The 24,548-nt window shown below is 44.7% G+C and overlaps 1 protein-coding gene across 5 annotated transcripts in view; it reads left to right on the forward strand.

The window, feature by feature from the left end:
- HHAT (hedgehog acyltransferase) overlaps positions 1-24,548 on the forward strand; it is a 339,661-nt gene that overhangs the window by 208,815 nt on the left and 106,298 nt on the right. The window contains exon 10 of one of the 5 annotated variants that reach the window (XM_045087064.1): positions 667-5,815. The exons of the other annotated variants lie outside the window; for them this stretch is intronic. Coding sequence (XP_044942999.1) covers positions 667-772 — 106 coding nt within the window. The 3' untranslated portion in view covers positions 773-5,815. Of the gene's footprint in view, positions 1-666; positions 5,816-24,548 lie in introns of those variants that run through there. 5 annotated transcript variants of the gene reach the window in all.

The following is a 24,548-nucleotide window of genomic DNA, read 5'->3' on the forward strand; positions in this document are numbered from 1 at the left end:
ACACGGGGTCTTGGAGAACCATGTCCTCAGTTCTCAATATTTGATTCGATTTCAGTGCTTCTTAAGGGCATGTGGCCCAACTAGGCCAGTGGGAGAAAGGGGTGGGATGAGCAGGTATCTGGTGCAAGAATGCAGTCAGCTCTGTTGGTGAACTTTGTGTTTGGATGCTTTTACTTGGGGGCTGAGAAAAAAAATACATATAAACTGACATAATTTCTGTTTTATATGAACATTGTTCTCCTGTCTACCCATTTCATAGGAACTATGATACTTAAACATGTGTTGTTATAGACCAGACTGTATTTGGATTTAAAATGTTCTGTAAACCTAAAAAGGTGGAGGACCCTTGATGTGTTGGTAAAGGGACTGTGGGAAAATGATCCCCCGGCATTGATTAAGAAGAGGAACCCCAGTGGAAGAGTCGACTCTTCTCACTGGAGGCTACGGAGAGGTGGAATAGGATCGCAGTGTGGACTAGACCAGCTGGGTTTGAATTCCTGCTCTCTTTCATACCAGGTCTGAGCCTTGATTTTGTCCTTTGTAAAGGGGAGATAGTTATGATGCCGTCTGAAATCTGTTAGTGCATGTAAAATGCTCAGAAACTACTTAGCTCCCCAAGGGAGGACTTTTATTGTTGTTGTCATCTTCTCATCCATTTGTCTACAGCACCATCTGCTTCAAGGACAAGGAGGGAGAACTCACATGTAGTACCTCTTGGGGTCTAACAGGTGCCCAGTCCATATTTGTTGAATTTGAACCTGATGAGAGGTAACCACAACCAACACTCTTTCCGTTCCTCCTACTAACTGCTTTGGAAACTGGTGTGGAAACTGCTTTGCCGCAGAGGTGGGACGATCTTTACTGAGAGAAGAGATTGAGAAGCACATTCTGGACTGGCAGGCTGTGAATCCCAGTGCTCTGGAGTAATGTGAAATCCCAAGGGAAGGCCAGACCTTTGAAACGGATCCTGAGGAGAAAGGAAGACCAGTTTGCTGCCAGCCTGGTTTCAATCATGACCAGGCCATTTAAAATAAAAACACTCTAGAATCTGAGAGCCCACAGCATCTGTTTCTAATTGAAAGGTTATCTGCCGACAATGTTTTTCATAGAGTGATGTTTGTGTTTATTAATACATTGAGTCTATTTCAGTGAAATCCATTTTATAAGTGGAAATAGATAATTATTTTTGAATCTTTTAATCACTTTTAAGCAAAATCATGAATTAGAAAGCATTTAGCTGAGGATGTGCAGCTGATTACTAAGCAAATTATTCAGTTGGAGTGAGATGCAAATCTATATTGTCTCCTGCTCTGCTGGAGGGTGGTTCCTTACATTTAAAGATATAGAGACATCTTTACTCTGATCTGGTACTTCAGACAACCATGAGTCTAGTCCTGGCCTTTTCATTTATTCCAGGGCCCTGAGAAAGTCACCAGAAATTTCTGGGCATCAGTCACTCATCTGTAAAACACCTTATGATTTGAAAGATCTCTTCTAACTCGGATCCTATATAATGGGAATTCTGTAACAATCAAAGTGGACAGATTCCTGTATACAGTTGAACAGTCCAAGATCTGGTCTTCTGGAGACCCCATATCCAAGTTTAAAATACCAGATACTCTCTTTCATTCAGCCTCATGCACAGAGCTCCTACTATACACAGAATATATAAAAACCAATGAGGGGACAGAAGAGGAAGCAACTGCTTAATTTTTCTGTGGTCTAGTTGGAGAAGGAAAGCAATGAGAAAGATCAAGCCAGTCTGAAATGCCAGGGTTCAAGTGTTCTCTAATTGTGGAATTTGGAAGGAAGGAAGAGTCCTTCCAGAGAATGGGACACAATCCCAAAGATAATATTTATAATTACGTAATGGGACTTGGAGTGGTACTGTATTTGTGAGCCAAATCTGGACTCTTTATCTTCTTTCTATCCTGGTTTTTTTGGAATATAGTTGTGTGGGTCTATCTCCCTCCCTCGATTTGAGTACCTTGGCCACTTCTCTTCAAAATTTGTGTTTGACGATTACCATCTCATCTAGGATAGCACTTTGTTTAAGGTAAATATCTTGAATGGCATTACTCCCCCCACCCCACTCCGTGATTCTTAACTCCTTGGCCTTACCAGTGATCACCGGCACCTGAACTTGAGCACAATAGGGAGAATTATTCAGGTGAGATGGAGGTCAATGACACAGAGAAGCTTGGCTCTCTCATAGGTAGTTTTGCTGTTTGCTTCAGAAGACGCATCTGGGGTGATGGTCAACTCCGGAGAAGCAAGTGTGGTTAGCACAGCTGTCTCACTGGAGGTACCCTTTGGCTTATGTCTGGAGATAGCCTTTGCCGTGTTTAAATACGTTTGCAGTGGCCTCAGAGCCTCACCTGCTAAAAGCCTCACAGTCCCATTGTTGATGTATCTTGCTGGGCTGGCAGGTGAGCCGTAGCTTGCCCACCGTGTGTTTCAGGTGTCCCCATGGGGGTGTTTTGAGAGCAAGGGAACCCAGCTGAACCATGGGCACTGGCAGCTGGGGGTCTTTAAAGGGACTGTGCAGTCCTGCCAATCCAGCTATCAGATCAATGAAGCTTAGGGATTTTCTCTGGTGTTGATGTCCTTAGCTTTCTCAAATGAGAATATTAAGAGGCTGGTAATTTCGCTTCATTAAATTTTGTTTAACTTCTGAGAAATCACCCCTGACTCTGACAGCTAAAAACGGGCGGAGCGTCAATGAGTTTGTGTCGGCACAGACTATGCTTACAGACTGTCAGGCAGCTCGGTGGGGTTTCACCACAAAGAATGCTGCCTGGTTCCTGATGTCGCCATGGGAGACGGGGATGGGAGAAAGGCTGCTGCTGGGCAGCCCCAGGGAGCCAGTGGGAGAACTGGGAGTGTCCAGCTGTGGCACAGAGGGGAAGAACACCCTCTCACACCTGCGGGCTGCCCCAGGACTAAACTAGATAATGTTGTGATTTGCAGAATGCCCTCCTCGCCGCTCTTCTTGGGGCTGCTGAGCAGGTGCCAATGGGCCCAGCCTGGTGTCCGACTCCTTCCTGACTCTCTGATGGCGCATGCAGAGCCCCGTGGCTTTTCTTTTCAGACTTCATACTGTGTCACTGCCCTGGTGCTCTGGGGGGATTTGTCCCTCCTGTCATCGTTAACTCGTTACCTGAGGGGACGGAGTGATCATTACTCACACTACACAGCATGGAGATGCATGCAGTTTTTATAGGGTTTTGTTGTAGCTTACTTTACTTATTTACTTGCATGCTCTTTTTATAAAGCAGCCCTCCACCCCATAAATCTCCTACTTCTTGTGCACACAAGCAATAGTAGAATTCCTAGAGAAAGCCCAGATAAAGAGGATTTAGATTTGCTGATCACATTAATGCCAACACATGCAGAATTGTACCTCCTGTGTCTAACTTCATGGCTGTAGACGAGGACTGTCTGATCCCTCTTTGCTTTCCATGGATATACTAACAGTAGATTGCACCACTGGATGTTACCCTTCAGTAGGGGTTTGACTTTGCATCCACATTTTCTTAACTAGTCTTCCTAACAAGCCGCCTGCTTTTTGTAAAGTTGCTGAGTTGCACTGGTGATCCAGGGAGGGGCACAGCAGCCTCTGTGGGACAGAACCCGTGGACAGCTGGAATCCTAGCCCGTGGGAGGGCTGCTGCTGTGCACAGAGCTCTGGGCTAGAGGACTTGGTCTTGGATGCCAGGACCTTGGCTACCTGGCTACGTGAGGGGTTCTCTGTCAGTCTCCATTCCCCGTCTGCCAAGAGAAGGCAGTGCCTGAGTCACAGGAATGGGTTAGATGATCTCTGTGGGAGAACCGAGTACCTTGCAAAGTAGTGTACGGCTGGGTAAAAGCCTGTTGCTTTGACCCGCTGTGCTCTAATTTTGTGGGGATAGGGGACTGAGAAACAGGGTGATGCTTTTTTGCTGATTTGTTAGGTAGAAAAAAAAAATGGACCCTGTTTTCAAGCTTGTAGAAGAAACATAAGAGATATATAAAAAATCATCTGTCTTTTGTAGTTGATGATTCTCTGGACATTGGCTGGAATCTCTGTGGTTGGTGAGGGAGACCAGTCAGCTTGGTGTACAGATCGCTCTGTCCCCACGTCAGACATGAAACATGGACTGTCCTTTTATAACAGAACCTGCTTTGAGGGGCTGGCTTGCTGTGTGTGTGTGTGTGTGTGTATGTCCCCTCATGCTGTATCTGCATGAAAAAGATGGCAAAGATTTTGGTTGAAATTTTTTTTGCCATGGGGGAGAATCCTTGTGGATAGCATACCCATGGATGAATTTCTAAGAGCTGAAAAGCAAAGTAAACAATGTTCCAGACCAAACCAAAATAACAACAGAAAACATGCAAATGTGCTAAAAGCATTGCAACCAATAGGACTTCCTCAGCTTTGAATTCCAGAGCTTGGAAGAGCAGCGTGGGTGTGCTCAGGGTGTGATCCTAGCAATTACTCAGCCAGCAGCCTAACTCAGAGCCGCTGCAGGCTCTCTCTGCTTGTCCCTGGCCCTAGCCATCAGAGTGCTGGCCACTAACTGAGTGGGCTGTCTTAAAGTGGTGAAATGTTTTCTTTAAGAAACATTTTCTTCTTTTTAATTGGGGAAAATACTTACCGTGGTGAGCACTGCATAATGTATAGAATTGTTGAATCATTGTTATACACTTGAAACTAATATAACAGTGTATATCACCCACATTTCAATTAAAAAAAAAAAAAAACCTTTTGAACCAACTGACATAGTCAAACCATAGGATGGGTGTTGGTAATACAAAGACGACAAAATGTGGATTAGCATAGTAAAGATACAGTATGTATGGAATTACCTTAATACGATGTGGCAAGTGATACATGGAAGTTAAAAAAACAGAAGTAAGATTTGTTTTGGGAGCCCAGATAGAGATTATTTCAACCTAGGAAGTCCAGGAAAACTTCATGAAAAAAGTATGGTTTGAAAAATAACTAGCTATTACCTAAATATAATTCCTTTTCTCCCTACTAAATGGATATGTGTTTCCTACCAAAAATAAAAACTTAAAGAGATTTTAGTGAGCTAATCATTGAAGCCACTGCTGTGACCTCTACAAATAACCAACCATATGAATGCTCTGAGGACATTTATGTAAATTTAGTGCATTCCAGCTCAGAGACCACTATCATCCTCCAACCATCCAACCCAGAGCCTCTGATTTCTCTTGTTTCCTGGTCGTTCACAGTGACTGCTAGTATCACGAGGATGAGTTTCAGAGCATCTTTCTGATGCCCCTTCAACACTGTTTGATCAGACGGAATGCCTCCAACCCACCCTTGTTTCCCACCGGGGAACACAGCTGTCTGCGGGTTTTCACACGTGGCTGCCCCATCATGCTGGGCTGGGTTCAGCACCACGTTACTGCTAGTGGATTGGGAGCTTTTCTGCATCTGTCCTTTTATGGTTAGATTGTTCTTGCACTATGTTGTGTGTCTCAAAGAGAGCAAAAGCTGTCCTTTTTCCTTTAAGGATTTGTGTATTCTAATCAACAGAAAGTTAGTGTAACTGTGGCATTCAGATAACCGGTATGGTGCTAATACAGGTGATGAGAGTAGCAAAGACACCTGTCAAATCATTCCCCTGTGGGCTACTGTTCAAGCTGGACCCTTGCTGTAACAACAGATTTCTCAGCCTCGGGTCTGTGGGCATCTTGAACAAGACCCTTGTTCATCATGGAACGCTGCCCTGTGTTCTGGAGGTGGTTAGCGACATCTCCGGCTTCTCACTGAATGCCCGTAGTACCCTCAGTTGTGACAGCCAAAAATGTCTCCAGACAGTGGAAACTGGGCTGGGCGGGGGGAGGGATAAGAATTGTTCTCAGTTGAGCAGCCCAGCTCTAAAACAACACCGTGCCTGATTTTGAGCTGTACATAAAAGAGGATGTGAAGAAGGTGGCCACGGGGCTTCAAGTTTTAAATGGGGTCTGTCTGTGACCTCTGATACAGCCTCAGCCAGGTGCCCACAGTGATGTCTAGAAAACACGGAAAAAGAGAAACACGATAAACACTGGAAAGCAGGGCTAGACTTCAGTCTGTTGTCAGAGTCATGAGATGTCTCCTTCACTGTAGCACACGGAATAGGTCAGAGAGGAAATAGTGCCTCCTGTCTGCCTTGCCGGTTTGGAAACCCATGATCCATGCCCACCAGGAAAGCAGACTGGTGTCCTCCAGCCATAGTTATGTTTTCTCCCAGTGCAACTACTGTGCTCTTCCTCCATTCGTAAGCACCCCTCTTTCTGCACCACCATGGAGCCACCCCATGGTGTCTAAGTAAGTCAGCAGGAAGGAGAGGGACATGGTGCTGACCGTCAGTGATGCCCGTCCATACTGCCTCCTCCGCGAGATGCTTCTGGATGTGGAGGCGCCCACAGAAGGGGCCCTGCCGGGCGCCTGGGTGGCTCAGTGGGTTAAGCCACTGCCTTCGGCTCAGGTCATGATCTCAGGGTCCTGGGATCGAGGCCCGCATCGGGCTCTCTGCTCAGCAGGGAGCCTGCTTCCTCCTCTCTCTCTGCCTGCCTCTCTGCCTGCTTGTGATCTCTCTCTGTCAAATAAATAAAATCTTTAAAAAAAAAAAAAAAAAAGAAGGGGCCCTGCCAACATGTGGGCAATTGTCACTTTGTTGCGTCATGTCAGTGTCTTGATCAGATGGGCAAGGAAATTGACAGACGATAGTGCTCCACCCCCCCCACCCCTCCCCCAGGAAAGATGAACTGCATCACAGAACACCTGTCAGACACTTGGAATTGGACTAGGTGCTGGCGCCTCATTTTGGCACCATGTGTATTGCCTGCGGATGAGATTTGGCTGTTGCTGAAGAAGTCAGAGAACAAAGTGAAAGGCACAAACTGTTTCCCTTTTTCAATTGAAGAACAATTTTGATGGAAACTACAGTCATTTGAAGTCCACCTTCATTATTAATTTTATAGAGAGGTACTTTGTGGTTCTGGGTGTATTTTTTTTTTTTTTTTGTAAAAGGATGCATTTTTTAGATGCTCTGAAATTTTTTAAGTGATTTTCATTTCTTCATAATTAGAAATAGTGATTAGAGTATCTTTTATATTACCTGATACTTTTCCTAAACAGGAAATACAAAATACATGTATTTTATATTCTTTGCTTTTCTCCATTTAGGCTTTAATCAGAATGGATTCATTGTGTACCATAATTTGCTATTATAGTGCATCATGAATGTGAATTATTTCCATCACTGAACTGTAATGTGCAGTGTAGTATAAAAAAGAAAGCTAAGAGCAGTAAACTCTTTATTGATAAATATCAAGTTGTTGATAGATGCTAAGTCTGAATACATTTTACTTCATCTAGGGATTTCCAGGGATTTCTGTAGAGAAAGAAGTTGTATGTAGCCACTGAAAAAAATTACATATAAAGTAAAGGGCACATCACCCCAGGTCTCAAAGGAAGAGCAGATCTGTAAGTGATTTATTATAAGAAACAGAAATATTTAAAATTTTTACTCTCCTCAGTGTGATATAAAGAAAATATGGCATAAAAGAAATAGGAATGCCAAGACATAAATAGAGGATAAGAAGGGAAGGGAATAGAGCTAGGTGAAATAAGAAAGAGTTATTGAGGAAAAATGAGGATACAATGAATCACATCGTTAAGATCCACTTTGGAGATCAGAACTGGTACTTTAGAAGGATGACTCATTTGTGGAAGGCGATGTTGAGATGCTCTCCTTCCACACTGTAGAAAAAACAAGAGATGGTATGATGAGAGAAAATAATAAAGTGAAGAATCACCATAGATTGTTGAGGTTCCTGAAAATGAAACTAGAGCAATGAGAGCAGAAGCAATTGGAAACAATAAAATATAAAAGAAGACTTTTTTGGACTTAAAGGATTAACCAAATTACAGATAAAATACCAGAAAGGGAGCCATATGGACGTGTATTCTGCCATAATTTTAAAATCACTGAACAAAGGAGGAAACTATGCAGGGATGCAAGCAAGAAAGCAGGGTTACTGGTAAGAAGTAAAAAGATGTCAGACATCTGCTTGGTAACCCTTCATGCTAGACATAGTGAAACACGGGCTACTGGGTACCAAGAGAAAATATGGTCATTCCAGAATTTTATATCCAGTGGAGTTGTTTCACTGTCTAAAGTAAAAAAAAAGAACTGCTCTCTAAAAATGCCTGTTGTGGTCAAGCCGTCTCCTCAGAGAATCATCTTCACCTGAATGGACTCACGGAGTAGGTGGGCACCCGAGCCCACCTGAGCCAGGTGCCTGGCCATCTCCAGCTAACCTGATTGGACCAAGAGTGCAAATCTCTAGGAAGTAACCTGTGACTTCAGATCTGGTGAATAGAGATGAGCTGGGCCAACAAGATCCTTCCTCAAGGATTTTGGAAGAGTGAACTGTTGTGGTTGGCACTGAAGACTGAAGCTCCAAAGTTGTGGAGATTACAGTATCATTTGTGCTATGGCAGGTCCTATGATGTGCAGGATAACTGCCTAAGAGAGGCAGAAACTGTGAAGAGACAGAGAAGTAGATTGGTGGAGGGAGAAAGGAAAAGTGAGGAGGGTCAGCAAGAAGCAGAGAAGCCATGGGAGGAGGCAGAGTAACATTCTCAGTACCTTTCTTGTTCCCACCAGCCTTTTTCACCCTCTGAGTTTTGTCCCTTTTCCGTACAATAAATACTCATGGACAAGAGCATGTAATTCTTCCAGTGAAGAAAACTTCTTAATACAAGGATGTTTTCAGGTAGTCAAAGACTTATAAAGTATAACACCTTGCAATGTTTCATTGAGAAAGTTGTTTGTGAAGTAGAATAAAAGTTATAAATCTGATAATGAGGTAATATGAAAAGACTAGATTGCTCTGTGGGACTCTCATAAGGCTTAAGACTCAATTTATCACTAAAAACTCAAGGAGACTCTTCACCTAGTGAACTACTCTCTTTCTTAGTCATGCTCATGACACGGAAGATGGTGGAGGATTTGCTGCTGCTTTTCACAGTGACATCTAGACAATACTTAAAAGGAAAGAATGTTGTCTGGTATCATTATTCCTAATTTAGGCAATAGTCCTATAATCTGATGTAAAAGATATTCTGAAACAGCCTCTCTCCCAGGTAGCATTTATCAGAATTATAATTGCATCCACATATAGCTATAACGAGGCAGCCAACATGCAAACTGATCTACAATGTTGCCTAGGAAGAACACTGGGAGAAAACATAACAAAATATTGACATGATTTCCTCTGATGGTAGGATAATAGGTAATTTATTTATATGTTTTTTCTCTGTCTCTCTCCTGTCACACATGTACACATACATGCATCCGTATACATACACATGCATGTATATAGCATGTGTGTGTATGTTTTCTTCAAGGAGTGTTGATTTTTAAATCAAAAGATAAACTTCCTATTAAAAAATTAGACATGACCCTGAGAGACATTTCCAAATGAAACCGCAGTAATGACCCACTGAGAATCTACAGTGCCTTGGGTACCATATTAGGCTCTTTACTTTGTCTCTCCAAATTTCTTGATGAATCCAATAGAGAGTGTGGGTTATTGCTATTTTCTAAATAAGGAAACTAAAGCTCTTTGAGGTTGAAGACTTGATGGGGTTTCTCAGGCAATAAGTGGCACATCTGAGGTTTTGAATCTGGGTCTCTTGCATCTCCAGAGCCCTCTCTCTACCCTGTTCATTGCCTCTTCTGAATAAGCCAGTGCTTGAGATGAGACCTGGCAAGTTTGTGTCACAGCACTGGGATTAATCACAATGCAGAAGAGTAGACAGTGGGGAGAATTCAAGAATTCCCTTCATGTATTTGAAGAAAGGTTATTTAGAGAAACCACCAGTTTTATGGTATAAAACAAGTCTTCCCCTCTGCCCCCTTGCATGTTTCGGTTTCTTTGTGAAACTGGAGACTTTGGCTGCCCAGTCCTGGCATCTTGTCACTCTTATGTTCTTGAACTCATCTAAGCAACCGAGCCAATAGGAATTGGCCTTCTTTCCTTACTGTTTTTGTTTTTGCTTTAGCAGGGATTTGAGTTGGGAACGAAAAATGAATGAACAAGTTGTAAAGCATGGTAAAGCCTCATTAGAGAGCATTGTGGTGAGAGTCCTGGAAAGCAATTGTAATTATGCGATACATAATATGGATTGAACAGTGATTTGGAAACATGGGATTACTTCTTCATCTGAGTTGTTCATTTTCATAGAAAATACTGATTTTTTTCAATCCCATCTGAAATCGTAACACATGTTCCAGTACTTTCTTTAATGACACAACTTACATATTCACATACTACTGTGAATAAGTCAATCAACCCTGACCACAAGTGAATATCTTAATTTCTTTCTGTTTTTGTGCTTGAACACATCATGTTGTACCTGTTTATTACTGAAAATAATAGCATAGGAGCCAGAAGATTGTTCCTGTCAAAAAAACTGGCCAAATTATTTCACCCCTTGGACCTCAGTTTTCTTGAGAAGATGAATTAAATTATGCCTATTCCAACACTTATTGCTCTAGTCTACAAACTATTTTCCTGACTTTTGAAGAACTCTTAACTCCTCTCAACTGAAAAAAATACACAGAAAAGATGACAACAAGAGGCAACCTTTATTGAGTACTTACAGTTTTCTAGGCACTTACTAAGTGTTTTTATAGATATGACTGTGTGACTTAGAAACCTTCTGAAGTTGGGAAGTACTATTATTACTCCATCTAAAGTAAGAAATCTCAGAGAGTTTAAGTAACTGCCCAGGGTTGAACAGCTAGACGTGTACTCAGGCAGTTCAACTTCAGGACCAGAGGTCTTGGTCACTGACAATATTGAGTCCACTTGGGAGAAGCAGAGGGGCCCCTGGATAGCAGTGCATAAGTGGCTAGGGGTGAAGAGCTGCAAAAGTAGGTCTGCGCTCTGAAGATGGTTTAGGGTGACACCCCCAAATTGGTATTTGTGCAGCATCAGTAAAGGTACCCTCTGGAAACATGTTATGCACGAAGGTTGACTCTCCTAGAAAAGGGTATCTCCTGCCACGGGGAACTTTGGGGAGCTGAGGTGGAATTGTCTGCATCCTGATCTGAGTGATTCAGCCCGAGGTCCCCCCAGAGTTCCAGGCCAGCCACGTGACTCTCATGGTGAATGTCTTCTGGGTTGGCCGGGAGCCCGTCAGGGTTTATTCTGGTGGTTCCCCACTGAGTTCCGGTGTCTAAATGCTGACCAGTTGGTGGATTCATCTCTCTCCTCCCTGGCTCTCTCTTTCTCCTCTCCCTTGATATCCTCTTGTTTTTAGAGGCGTTTGGAGGCTGCTTTCTCTGCCACTAGCTCTACTCTTTTTTGGGTGGCAAAGGAGGGTGAAATTCAAACTGTTTCAAGATTGGTATGAGATTGTCACTTCTGACAGAAATGATATCTTTGCTTCCTTAAGGACCTTGATTATTCTGCTTACCCATCTTCCAGCCTTTCACCACCTCCAGGTAGAGAATAAACTGATGGGGGGCAGAGATTGGTCTCTCCAACTTGCCTGGACCTCTTGCTGTCACTAAACTGTTACCCGTCATTACAGAGTCATGGTTATTTTACCGGCGTCAATGTGTTTGAACAAAACATCTTGATTCCTCTCCAGTCCAGCAGATGCATTAGTTTCTTTCCCTGGTTTTGCTGTGTCACTGTTAGGTTTAGGAAATTAATACAATTCTGAAGCTGTTTTTACTGCTTCAGTGTTTTGGTTTAAAGGAATCAGTGTTATCCCAAATCATATTAAATATACGTATTATGTATGTGTGCATGTGTATGTGTATTTTTCATTTGGTTGTTTTGTTCTACTTTGGCAAATTGCTTAGGGGCTGCTCTCAGAGCTGGGCCAGCAGAGTGGGTTCATGTGGCACTGTTGCTTGCTGGAAAGCGTCGTGGGGTAAATTACATTACATCACTGTAATGATCAGAGTTAAACAAAGGTTTTAATTTTCTTATCCCAAAGCCTCTGACAGCTCCTTTCTGCCCACTGGGCGAGGGTCCGAGGCATTCTAATTGGAGGCCTTCTTAATGGACACCCAGCTCACCTTCCCAACCTTAGTTTTCTTCCTAACCTTGTTTTTCTGCACTTGTGTCGTCCACCTTCCACTGATGTTCTGCAACTGAACCAGTCATTAGTCCCAGAACGCACTGTTGACATTTCTTCCTTTTGTGTCTTTGAGGTGTAGATGGACTGTGGGCCACGTGTCAGGTCCAAGATAGGTCTATTCCATGGATGTGGCCTTTAAACAACAGACCCTGATAAAAGGACAGAGAAGGAAATGTGTGCATTGTCCATCTGCTCTCTTCTCCTATCCCTGGACCTGGGTGGGATCTTTTCAAGCTCTGGGCATCTCCACTGGAATGAATGTAGCTGGCAATGCATATAGTCCTAGTGAATTTGACTGTGTGACTTCCTGTCGGTGATCTTGTCAGGTATCTTTATTTACAGAAAGTTAGAAGGGTCTGAAAAGGTTCCAGGGTGTTGTTCAAAGCATACAGTGCCAGTAATTCATAATCCAGCTTTTACCTGGTTCAGTTTTCTTATAGGTTGGTCCCTCACCTGGTTCATCCAAAACATTTGCTGACTACAACTCATAGTCTTCCCCCAAGAAGAACTAAGCTCTTTAAGAGTTGTTATCTCAGCAGATGGTGCCATCACCTCTCCTGCTACATGTAGCAGACCACAGGTGTCATCTCTGATACCCGCCTTGTAGCTCCCCTCTACCCCCGTATCCATCCATTACCGTGTTTTGATTCTACATACCTCATAGCTTCCAAATTTGCACACTGTCTCTAAATCACCATTGCTATGCTCCTTTCTTATCTGGACAACTGAAATAGTTTCCCAACTAGTCAGTACCCACTTAGTCCCCCACTCTACCGTTCTCCATGTTGTATTGAGAATGAATTTTTTGAAACACAATTCTGAATCATGGCACCGTTTGCTTAAAATACTCTAGCACCTTCCACTGCTTTAAGAATGAAGACAAAATTCTTGAGCTGACCTGTGAGACTCCCTTGTGTCTGGCGTCTTCTCTTTCTTACCTCTCCAGCCTCGCCCAGGATTGTACGTCCCTCACTCTGCGCCCTTCAGCCTCATGAGTTCTCTTTCCTTCCTTGCAGGTGCATTTTCCTTTTCCTGCCTCGGGGTGTTCGCATAGCTATTCCATCTGCTTAGATTACTATCCCTCTCTTACTTGCTTAATAAAGTTTCCTTTTAGAACTCAAAGGGCCTCTTCTGATCTCTCAGTCAGATCCTCCTATTATTTTTCTCTAAACCATATGTTCGAGCTCTTTGGGGCCTCATTACAGGTTGTTTGTTTTTCGTTCATGAAATGATTTGGTTGTTTTTTTTTCCCTCCTGGGTCTTAAGCTCCATTAAGGCAGGAGTCCTGTCTGGGTTTACTCATTATTATATCACCAACACTTAGCTCAATACCTGACATTTAATAGGCTCCTTTAAATATTTGCTGAAAGGCATGAGGAAGGGCATTTACCGTACGCTTAGTGCGTGCTCTTTTCTCACTGAAGCTCCTCTTCTTTTCCTCCTTTTACTTAAGATTCAGTCCAGATGCCTCACCCTAGCTTACAGTGTGCTGGTCCTCAGAAGCCTGGGTTACTGAGTAATTCAGCTGATCATGTCCGCTAACATTCTCTCAGGACTGCTGTGCTGGGCAGCACACTGCACCGTGGGGATAGAACAATGGAAAGGACATGGCCCCTGGCACAGAATGGCCCGCAGCTTATAGAATGTGGCATGTTTGAGGGCTGTGAAGAAAGTAATAGGGAAACACAGAAGAGGAAACATCAGGTTGGCCTGGGGAAGCCAGGGAGTATTCCAGGGAATGTGACACAGGGGCTGAACTTGAAGATTTGTGTGTGATTGCCATGGCAGGCCTGGCAGTTGGGGGAAGACGGCATCTTTGGAGAGGAAACAGCCAGAGCAGAGGTGCAGAGTGAGAAGATGGGTGTGGGTTTAGAATGAGTGAGGCGTCCCATGTGGCTGGGGCAGAGGCATCAGGCCCATGCAGGGGACTGTGGTGAGAAGAGGGCCTTGAGGGACAGACAGGCCCAGGTGCTGGGACTTAATCCTGCTCATGCAACAAGGAGCTTCTGTATGGTTTTAAACACAAGATCAATAGGATCAGATTCATGTTTTTATTTTTTTATTTTTATTTTTTTAAAGATTTTATTTATTTGACAGAAATCACAAGTAGACAGAGAGGCAGGCAGACAGAGAGAGAGGAGGAAGCAGGCTCCCCACAGAGCAGAGAGCCCAAGGCGGGGCTCGATCCCAGGACCCTGGGATCATGACCTGAGCCGAAGGCAGAGGCTTTGACCCACTGAGCCACCCAGGCGTCCCAGATTCATGTTTTTAAATTGATAACATCAGCATGGGGAGTGTGTGGCAGCTGGTAGGGGCAGGCGTGGAGCCATATAGGCAGACAGGAGTTGTTGGAAGGATCTGAGCGGTGAATGAGGAAGGCTTGAACCTTCCCCATGAGACTGGGAGTGGGCAGGATCAAATGATTTGAGAGACACCATGAAAGTGGAAGAGACAAGACTTGATGACGAATCTTGATGGGGAGAGGGAGGGGAGAATGGAGGCAAGGTGGCTCAGGGTTTTTCATTGGAGTGAAGTGACAGATAATGACATCTTAAATAGAGGGAGTCCCCAAGGCTCCTTGGGATTCAGATGGTCCCAGGTGACTCAGTCCCAGTGGTCAGTAGATGGCAGGGCAGGTTGGAATGAAATACAGAGAAGTAAATTTGATAAATTATAAGAAAAAAAGAACTTTTTGATTCATAATTTGAGTAGATCCTGAGCAAAATTTGCATTTGTTCTCTGTGAGGAAGGAAATTGCTAGACTTGTTGATCATATTAATAGAAAATTTCATTGTGATCCCATTAAGAAAATATATCCCTGGCCCACATGTGGCACTTGGGCTAGTTGTGATGAGGGCACATTGGTTTTATCTGCTCAGTAAGGCAGTTCCCGAAGGACCTGTATTTGGCAGTACTCCAATAATCCTGTTACTCTTTCTGTTCTCTGAACTTACTGGACAGCCGTTGTGCACTAACACTGAGTGGGGCACTGTAAGGAAAATGACTAAGTGAGTCGTGAAAATCTCATGTCTTCTTAAGCCTCTGGCAACTTGGCTCCCATTTCTACCCAAATAGCTTTAATCTGTAAATTGGGCCGAGTCCTCCAGTAACTCCAGAACCCCACTCAAGGGCCATTTTCTTCTGCCTGTATCGAACCTGGGCTATTTGAACAGGCATGCCATACCACAAAGGTGGTAGTTCCCAGATGTGTGATGCGTGAGAGGGCACAGCAGATTGGTGTGGAAGTGCCAATGGCTTTAAAAAGTCAAAGTATGGGGGGGTGCTGGGCATAAACAACTGTGTGACAAGAGTTTACAGGAAGCAGAGTACAGAAGGGCTCTGGAGAAGACTCTGATGGGACATTTGAGTCCCTCTGATGGGACATCCTTTCATACCTCCTGTATTCACTGTCCCCAGAAGCCATGGATCCTCCTTGGGAGCCCCTACTATCTGTTGAACATTTCACCATCTATTGAACATAAATGCCATTTTACTCTCAGTGCTCACTCTTAAGTACCAAGGCAAAGGAAAACTTCCACAAACACCCAGGAAAGGAGCGTGACCCCATTACCAAGGCCAAGTGGGTGGCTCTGAACACAGGACTGATGGTAGTGTGTGTGATGGTGGTGCTGTGGCAAACAAGAGGGGCTCATTGATAGGGATGCAGGCTAACAGAGCTGCTTGAAAGGCTATATCTGTTGAGTCTACAGGCCTGGAAAATTGTAAATCTTTAATAACAATTTGTAAGCTGAATGAATGAATGAATGAATGAATGAATAAGCAGTGAGATGAAAGAAGAACAAATGGATGAATCAGGGTCCAAGTGAAGGACCTTGAGTAGGAACCATGGGACTTGGTGGAGCTAGTGTGGCAGGTGGGTAGGGAAGGTTGAGATGGGGCCCAGGAGCAGCTGGATGCTCATGTGTTTCCCAGGGCTCCTGTTCTCCTCGGTGCACTGGCAATCAGGCAACAGGATGTTGGAGACCCCACACATGCACTAATGGGAGGGTATTCTGTGTTTCAGCACCAGATTTAGTGCTTGGGTACTGTTTCTCCTATGGTAGATAAAAGTGCCATGAGGTGGTTAAGAACATGGACCCTGGAGCCCAGCTCCTGAGTTTCACTTTTGGCTGCACTTATTAGCTCAGTTAGCAAGTCTAATCTCTCTGGACCTCAGTTTGCTCATCTGTTAAACGGGGATAATAATAAGATCTGCCTCAGAATGTTATTTTGAGGATCACATGCATAATACATTTAAAGTATTGAGTTAGGTATTTTTATTGTTTATTTTACTGTTGGGTGGGGAGTAAAGGCGGAGAGGTCAGACACTGTCTGTATTTTCAGTGTAGGCACCGGTTCTTAGAATGAAGGACTGGCATTGAGTCGTTGACAGGGAGGACATTTTGTCGATGGTATGTGAAGGCTGAGGTCGGGGTTCAGGTTTGAGTCTGTGGTCCTCTGGGGAGTCCAGAGTAAGCAGGGCTCCCCGACTCACGATACTGTTAGAGGAGAGGTGAGAATAGAGGGGTGGCAATCCATAGTGCCAGTTCTCCAAGGTCATTTAACAGATGACATCCATCCCCTTGAAGGGTCTGGTGGTCTGGGACCTGAGTTTTAGGTTCCTCGTAACTTGGAGAAGTTGTAGGGAAGGTAGGCCTCATTTTCCCTCTCTTTGAAGTGAGTAGAATAATACATATCTTGTGTAACCAATGGCATTATTACAGGATAAAGATGTCAGAGGAGGGGCGCCTGGGTGGCTCAGCGGGTTAAGCCGCTGCCTTCGGCTCAGGTCATGAACTTGGAGTCCTGGGATCGAGCCCCACATCGGGCTCTCTGCCTGCCTCTCTGCCTGCTTGTGATCTCTCTCAAATAAATAAATAAAATCTTTAAAAAAAAAAAAAAAGATGTCAGAGGAAATAGTTTGGAAAGATTAAGATATCCGTAACAGCAACAAATGATTATTGTTAAATTGGACCCCACTGCTCACTTGCATTCTGCTTTTAAGGCCTCACTTGCATTCTTCCCTTGTGTGGGGTTCCTGGGTGGCTCAGTCAGTTAAGTGTCTGCCTTTGACTCAGGTCATGATCCCAGGGTCCTGGGATTGAGTCCCGCACTGGACTCCTTTCTTGGCGAGGAGCCTGCTTCTCCCTCTCCCTGGCGCTCCCCCTGCTCGTGCTCTCTCCACGCTCCCTCTCTGTCTCAAATTAAAACAACAAAAACAACAACAAAAACTTAGAAAAACCCAACAGCATTGTGGATCATCATCTTTTCCTGAGGCACATGTACCAAAGGCTCAGCAGGGCCAGCAAGTAGGGGATTGACTGTGTGCACGCATTCCCCCCTAGCCTGCCCCCACCCTGTGCTGATTCCCAGCCACAGGCCTTCATGCTGGTTCCTGAAGTGTTGGTTCTTCCTGCCTCCTGTCATCTCAGTGTAGCTGTCCCTCAAGCCTGGCTGTTTGATTATTCCATCCACGTGGGGTTCTTTCTTCCGAAATCTACAAATTAGCACTGACTTATTCTTCAACCGAAGCTGGTTTGGGTTTCTATCTACCTTGTAGGTGACTTGAGATGACTATATGTATATCCGAAAGTCTGCTGTAGAAAGGAGACCAGCTGGGTAGTAGAAACAGTACTTGGGAGCTTGAGCTTGGCATTTTATCTCTGCCTCTTACAGTCTGTGGACCCTTGGCTAAATTTTTGAAGTTCTCTGAACTTCCATTTTCTCACCTGTAAAATGGTGATAGTAGTACCCACGTCAGCATCATTATGCAATTCAAATGATAGGAAGCTCAAAGTGTGGCAGGCATTCAGTCAATGATATTTCAGGTCACCTCTCCCCTGCAGAGGAAGACCAGGGGTAGGGGTGAGGTGGGGAAGAGATATTTCTAAGCCCCACTGAAACCGAACATTTCATTCTCACTGTTCGTCTTATCTTTAGAAATGACTTCTCAAACAGGACTGAGATCTTCCTCAGGCCGAGCCAGAGCTCACGCTCTGTGGTGGTAAGAATCCTGACATAGGCCGGGTCGGGCTTTCTTCGGTAATATTCAGCTTATCTCAAGAGTCGTGGGTTCCTTGAACCACACAGCGTGTCCTCCAGCCACCAAAGCCAAGTGCCCACAGAGGTCCTGCCTGAGCAGCTGGAAGGAGAGAGCCCTTCTGGTGATTCTCTACCATTTTAGAGACAGCTCAGATCTAGCAATTATTCTGAACATTCTAACTCCGTTAGGAGATTGGTCGCTTTTTGTCTTTTTAACATTTCTGAGAACCCCCTAGGAGAGGCAGCTGGGCTGTTGGCTCTTGAGACTGCCTACCCGTGACTTAAGGTGATTAATGCTTTCCCCCTTCATTATTCAAGATAAAACTTTAACATCACAAGGAACTACCTCATCAAAATGCCAGGATCCTCTCGGTTACACAAAATTTATTGGAATAATTCTTTTTTAATCTCAAGCCATAAAACCATTTTAAACTTTAAATGTCATAACAACATTAATGGACGATTTATTGAGGGCAAAACAAATTGGTTTATCGGCTCGTGGGCTGCTTTGGTAACCAAGGTACTTTGGAGAACCTTTTGCCTTTATAAATTTATGTGTAAGCTTTGGAGAAAGGAGGAGATCCCGAAAGTTTTGCAATGCTGAAGTTTGGAAAGTGGACCTAATATTTTTATTCATTCTCAAGGCCATTTCAGTTATGCCTGAGCACTGACTTTCTGCAAAGTGGCTAAAATAGATAGGGAAATGAGCTGTTCTTACTGACAGTCAACTATAATGCGAAGAGTTGAATTTCCTTTCCTTCTGCTTCATAATCCATGACCAGCAGTTAAAGAAAAATTTAAAAAGTTTGCAGTCCCATTGTTTCCTCAGCATTACTGATTGCCTCGAGAGTGGCTTGCTTCCCATTTGTATTCCTGATGACAGCTCTAACATTTTGTTTCTATGGGTAAACAAAGTTGTGAATAATGAGGAAGACGCACAGAGAGGCAGGTGGCAGGAAGACGTTCTGAGAATTCCTCAGGGCATTGTAATTTTCCACAGCAACTCCTCCAGACCTCTCATGACTTCCAGAGTGCTCTGGGGGAAAGTTTGCATGTTTGGCAAATATTCAGTGCCTTGCTTGCTTAAAATGTAAGTAACTTAGGCATCAGATTTGTCTCCTTCCCTGAAGTCTTTCTCAGCCAACCTCTGCCTGTGCTTGGCCAGCAGAGAGCGGATTATCTGGGAAACGGACTGTGAGATCAGTTACAGGTCAGTTACAGAGAGGTCTTTCTCAGTAGACCCCATGGGTGGCTGTGGAGTGGGGAGGCCCTTCGCACTGTCCTGCCTTGAAACAAGGAGGCTGGGCCTTAAGAACCCTCTTCTGAGCAAGTTATGGACAGAGCTGCCTCCAGGAAGGGGCTGCTCTGAGGTTTCAGCATCTTGTTAAAGCCATGACAGACTGCGGAGGAGAGCAGAAGAGAGGTTTCTAGAGGCAACTCTGGAAGCTTCTTGCCCTCAGTGGCTCCATCACTGACCAGAAATGGGGGACCAAGGTCGGCTTCTTGGCTTACCACAGAAAGGGCCAACTTCTGTGATGTTGGATCCCACACTGAATTTTCAGAGTGTGGAAACCCCTGCTGCTTGTCCTTTGCCCTTAGCCTGAGCCCTTGCTTTTTAGAGGCCCCCTCAGGAGTTGGAGCTGAGAGAGGCAACATAGCTTCCCTCTTCTCACAAACCTTCCAGACAGAGAAGAGGGACATTATTTCTTCCATTGAGGTGCTTCTGGGATCTCGTGGAGAGGACAGACACACACCCATGGAGGCAGAACAGAGAGGCCTCAGGAACATGAATAAATGCAGGGTAACAGGGCCCAAACCCATGTGCATTTTTGAGTCTGCTCACTCAGCATGGGGTTTCACAGTCTCCCTCCAATTTCACCTGTATTCCTTCTGAACGCTCATTGAGCACCCCGTGTCCCCTTCCCCAATACCAGAGTCACACTTCTGCCATTGAGAATTGGCTGGGTTAGGTCCCTGTGATGTGAGCTTCCCTCATCACTTCCCTGTGGGCCTGGATCTCCTCGGCTGCAAACAGGGCTAGACTCAGAGCTGTTCAGTCCACCCCGCCCCCCTCTGGTTTGCCTGGGGCCTTGGCTCCTCCTGATGCTGGTGCTTATCCACCTCATTACTCTCCAGCTCCCTCCCTCTCCTGTTGGGTTGACGTGTTATTAGAAATGGCCCTGAAATTGTTTTTTTCACTGGATAAAATATTCATCACTTAGATCTGTATTTTTATTGAAAATTTCAAGTGGAGCGGGCTGCGTTTATGTTGTCATACATCATAGGCATGCGATGCTTTGCATGAGCAAGCGGAATCAAGGGTTGACGGGGTTTATGAACACTGTGTGTGGAGAGACAGGGAGGGGAGCAGTGAATGCCTGTGGTTTTTCTAGCAGGCATTTTCACAAAGATAAAGCAGCAGCAGCAGTAGTAATAATAATAATAATAATAATAGCAATAAAAAAGGCTAATAATTCCAAGATGAGGGCACCCACTGTTACAATTGTGTAATTAGAGTTTTGTTTACTGCTGTCTCATCAGTGCCCTCTTGAGTGTCTGTGATAATGTAGGGGTTCAAAAAAAAAAACTTGTTGAGTTAATCATGTAATTAATTATCTCCAGGAAAACCATAGCTTTCCACCCTAATTGAACTAGGGGCATAGCCTCGTTTGCTGCTTGGTCCTCCTGGATTCAGGTTAATATTGTGCTTCAAAGACACTGGAATTCTGAGGGCCAAGGAAGTGATTTCACCATTCAGCGACGTATTGGACAGAGCTCAGTGTAGGGTCTGGCTTCTGAAAGTTGAGATTTGGGTTTGAGGACAAAGGTACCATTCTCTACCCAGAGACCAGGCACCCTGTCCTTTGTGTGTGAGTCATGGATGTGTGTGTGAGTCCATAGGCACGTGTGGTGTATGCTGGAGGAGATGCTGGGGAGAAGGGGGGTAGTGTTCAGCTTAAGCTTATAAAGGTCCTTTGAATGGGAAGATGCCATCCCTACATCATGGTCAGAGAGTGGGTTTTCTTGGGCTGCCTGTCTTTAGGAATGGATTTGTATGGAATCATGTAGTCTTTCTAATGGTGCCCCGTGTGGTCAGTGGAGATATGACCTTAGAGTGGGTAACTTCTGGAACATGATGCCAAAAGAGTTTTCTTTTTATTCTGGGGAGCTGATGAACACCCAAAGCTGGGACAAGAGCCAATTAACCCTACATTCTAAGTTCACAGTGTGCTCCCAGAGCTTATTGAAAGTCTGGACTCAGAGAAGCAGCCTTACAGGCTCCTTCCCATCACCTTCCTGCCAGTAGTAAAGGACTGGAAGAGAGAAAGGGGCTTGGGGTTTCTAAAGAGGTGCCTGTAAAGAGAGGCTATTGTGTCCTCTATTCCCTGGTCTTGGGGGGAAGGAGAAGGAGTGTTTTTCCTCTCAAAACGAGGAGAGGAAGACCCCCAAGAGAATAGCTCATACAGGTTGGGGGCGCCCCAAATTCTTCCTCCTCAGCTAAACCAGGGCTAGCAGTTACCTCACTTTTGAAAATCATCAAGCCACCAGGTTTGCAAAATGCCCAAAGCTGCTGTATTTTGGAGACAAGGTCAGGAGAGAGGTGGAGGTCTGAAAGAGGTGCCATCCAAGCAGTCAGCTGTCATGCCTCTGGCAAGGCTAGTGTGCTGACGTTCATGTCTGTTACATGGGCCCCTTTGAAGGTGGCTGGCCTTGAACCACCTTATGGAATCTTTTATTTCCCATCCCCCCACCTGTCAAGAAGGCTGCCCACCAGATAAGGAATCCCAGAAGGAAGAGGATGTGGATTGGTTCTCCTCTGGGAGGGATCCAAGGATGGGGGAGTGTGGTAAACTTGAGATGGATATATCTCACCCAGGTGTTGGAGGAGAAGGTCCCTCTAAGGAGCCAATAAACACGCCCCACAAAAAACTGACATTTGGACATATTGCCACAAGGAACAACTGACTACCAGCCAATCTGAAGAAACAGGGACAATCCACAGAAAGAGCCTTTTTGCTCTAAACACTCACCTGAGAAGATTTCCTTTTGCCTCTTCCTCCTGCCCCCCCACCCTGATACCAGAGGTAAAGCACACATAAGGGAAGGAGAGATATTTGTCTATAGACTTTTTGGTCTTTCTCTCCAACCTGGTAGAACACACAACAGTTCCTGCCTGTGCTGGGGGCCGGGATGAGGGTGGTGTGCAGGAAGGAGAAGAGTTTGAATCCATGCGTGGGACTGGAGTCTTGGGGCAAAGGGCTGGATAAGTCCTGGAATTGGGCTGAGATCCTGCTAAGGGCATGGCCACCCAAGTTTGGAGGAGTGTATGGGAGGTAGAGATGCCATAGACTAGTTGGGCAGTTGGGGAAATGTTGGAAGAGGTGGTCATTAAATCACTGTCAAAAGCAAGAAATCTCTGGTTTTCAGTTTCAGAGGAGAGTTTGCACAATTTCAAACCAGCCAGTCTTTCACATGCTATCCCTCATAACTGTTAGATAACAAGATTGAGTAGTGATCAAGCATGCAGGTTGAAACCTTGAGGGACTAACCAACGAACCAACTGATCTAATGGCTCGAGCCTCATGTGTTGGTTGACATACACTCGGGGACAGAAATGCTGCCCATCAGGTCCCCTTGGAAGCCAGCGGTGAGTTCTGTACTGGTGACCTCATTAGTATGCATGCGTGTGGACTCTCAATCCAATAAGGGCTCGGAAGTGTCATTAAACCTGGCAAGGAAAAGAGGGCCAGCTGAGCCTGATTAGTATTGATTGGAATTTCTTGCCACCAATAAATATGCTTATTAATGTCGATGTTTAGAGTCCTGTTTTCATAAGAGCAGCCATCTTTGTTCTTTTCTTCCCCTTGATTTTTTACTTGTTTGTTTTCAGTGACAGTTTTCATTTGAAGAAACATTTTGTGAAAAATCAGAACTGTAGTCTGCAGAGGGCGGGTTTTACTCTGCTCTCTTGTTGCTCTTCCTTTTCCCCAACCCTCTTTGTCGCAGCTTCTCTCTACCCTGTGGTGGTTGAAGGGGGGTTGGGAGGTGAGGGTGGTGTCACAGTCCCACCAGCCCCCTCCAGTGCTGTTTCATGTTTCCTGATGTGCAGAAAATTTCCTCTTAAAATGGTATCTTTCTTCAGGTTTTCTTAAAACAAAGAGGCAAAACCCCAAAACCTTCTATAATTTGACTCCACCCTTGTTGAAATGTCAGTTCCTACTGGGGCAAGCGCTGTGTTTCTTTTGCTGGTCACTAGATGCCCTCACTGTGTTCGGTCCCAGGTATTTATTAGGTGCATGATTACATACGAGCAGACACACCCATCCTGTTCCCCACTACTCCTTGCTGCTCACCGAGCACTGGGGGCTGCTCTCCCTGCCATCAGGCCAGCACGGCATCACAGTCTTGCACCCACATGTCCTTTCCTTCCACTGATGCACACGTATGAATGTCATCTTGATGACCCAGAAGCAGTCTGAAGCCTGACATCAACAGCCCTGCTCTTTTTTTTTTTTAACTTTTAATTTTTTATTTTTTATAATCATATATTTTTAGTCCCCAGGGGTACAGGTCTGTGAATCACCAGGTTTACACACTTCACAGCACTCACCAAAGCACATACCCTCCCCAATGTCCATAATCCCATCCCCTTCTCCCAAACCCCCTCCCCCCAGCAACCCTCAGTTTGTTTTGTGAGATTAAGAGTCACTTATGGTTGAACCAGAAAAGACCTCAAATAGCCAAAGGGATATTGAAAAAGAAAGCCAACGTTGGTGGCATCACAATTCCGGACTTCAAGCTGTATTACAAAGCTGTCATCATCAAGACAGCATGGTACTGGCACAAAAACAGACACATAGATCAGTGGAACAGAATAGAGAGCCCAGAAATAGACCCTCAACTCTATGGTCAACTAATCTTTGACAAAGCAGGAAAGAATGTCCAATGGAAAAAAGACAGCCTCTTCAATAAATGGTGCTGGGAAAATTGAACAGCCCTGCTCTCTTGCCACATTTGATTGATTGTAGTTTGGTAGATGATGTTATTTAGCTCTTTGAGTTGGAGACTGGTACTGATGAGATGAAGATTATGGAATTCAACCTCATATAATTTTCCCCAAATGACAATTCATTGACCACCGATTTATCCCTCACCTGACCAGCCACTCACAAAAGAGTATGACTTGTTCTGGGAAAGAAAGTATGTCAAATTTAGTATAATTCAGTGCTACTGGCAAAGCACCTAAAAGCCAGTGACCTCCTGAAGGAGTTAGGCATTTTGTCCTTTTATGAAGAAGGGTGTAGTATTATGGCTGTAGGGACATGGGATCCACGTGTGCACG

This window comes from Mustela putorius, unplaced genomic scaffold, assembly GCF_011764305.1.
Source record: "Mustela putorius furo isolate JIRA1106 unplaced genomic scaffold, ASM1176430v1.1 tig00001012_pilon_pilon_pilon, whole genome shotgun sequence".
NCBI classification, from domain to species: domain Eukaryota; kingdom Metazoa; phylum Chordata; class Mammalia; order Carnivora; family Mustelidae; genus Mustela; species Mustela putorius.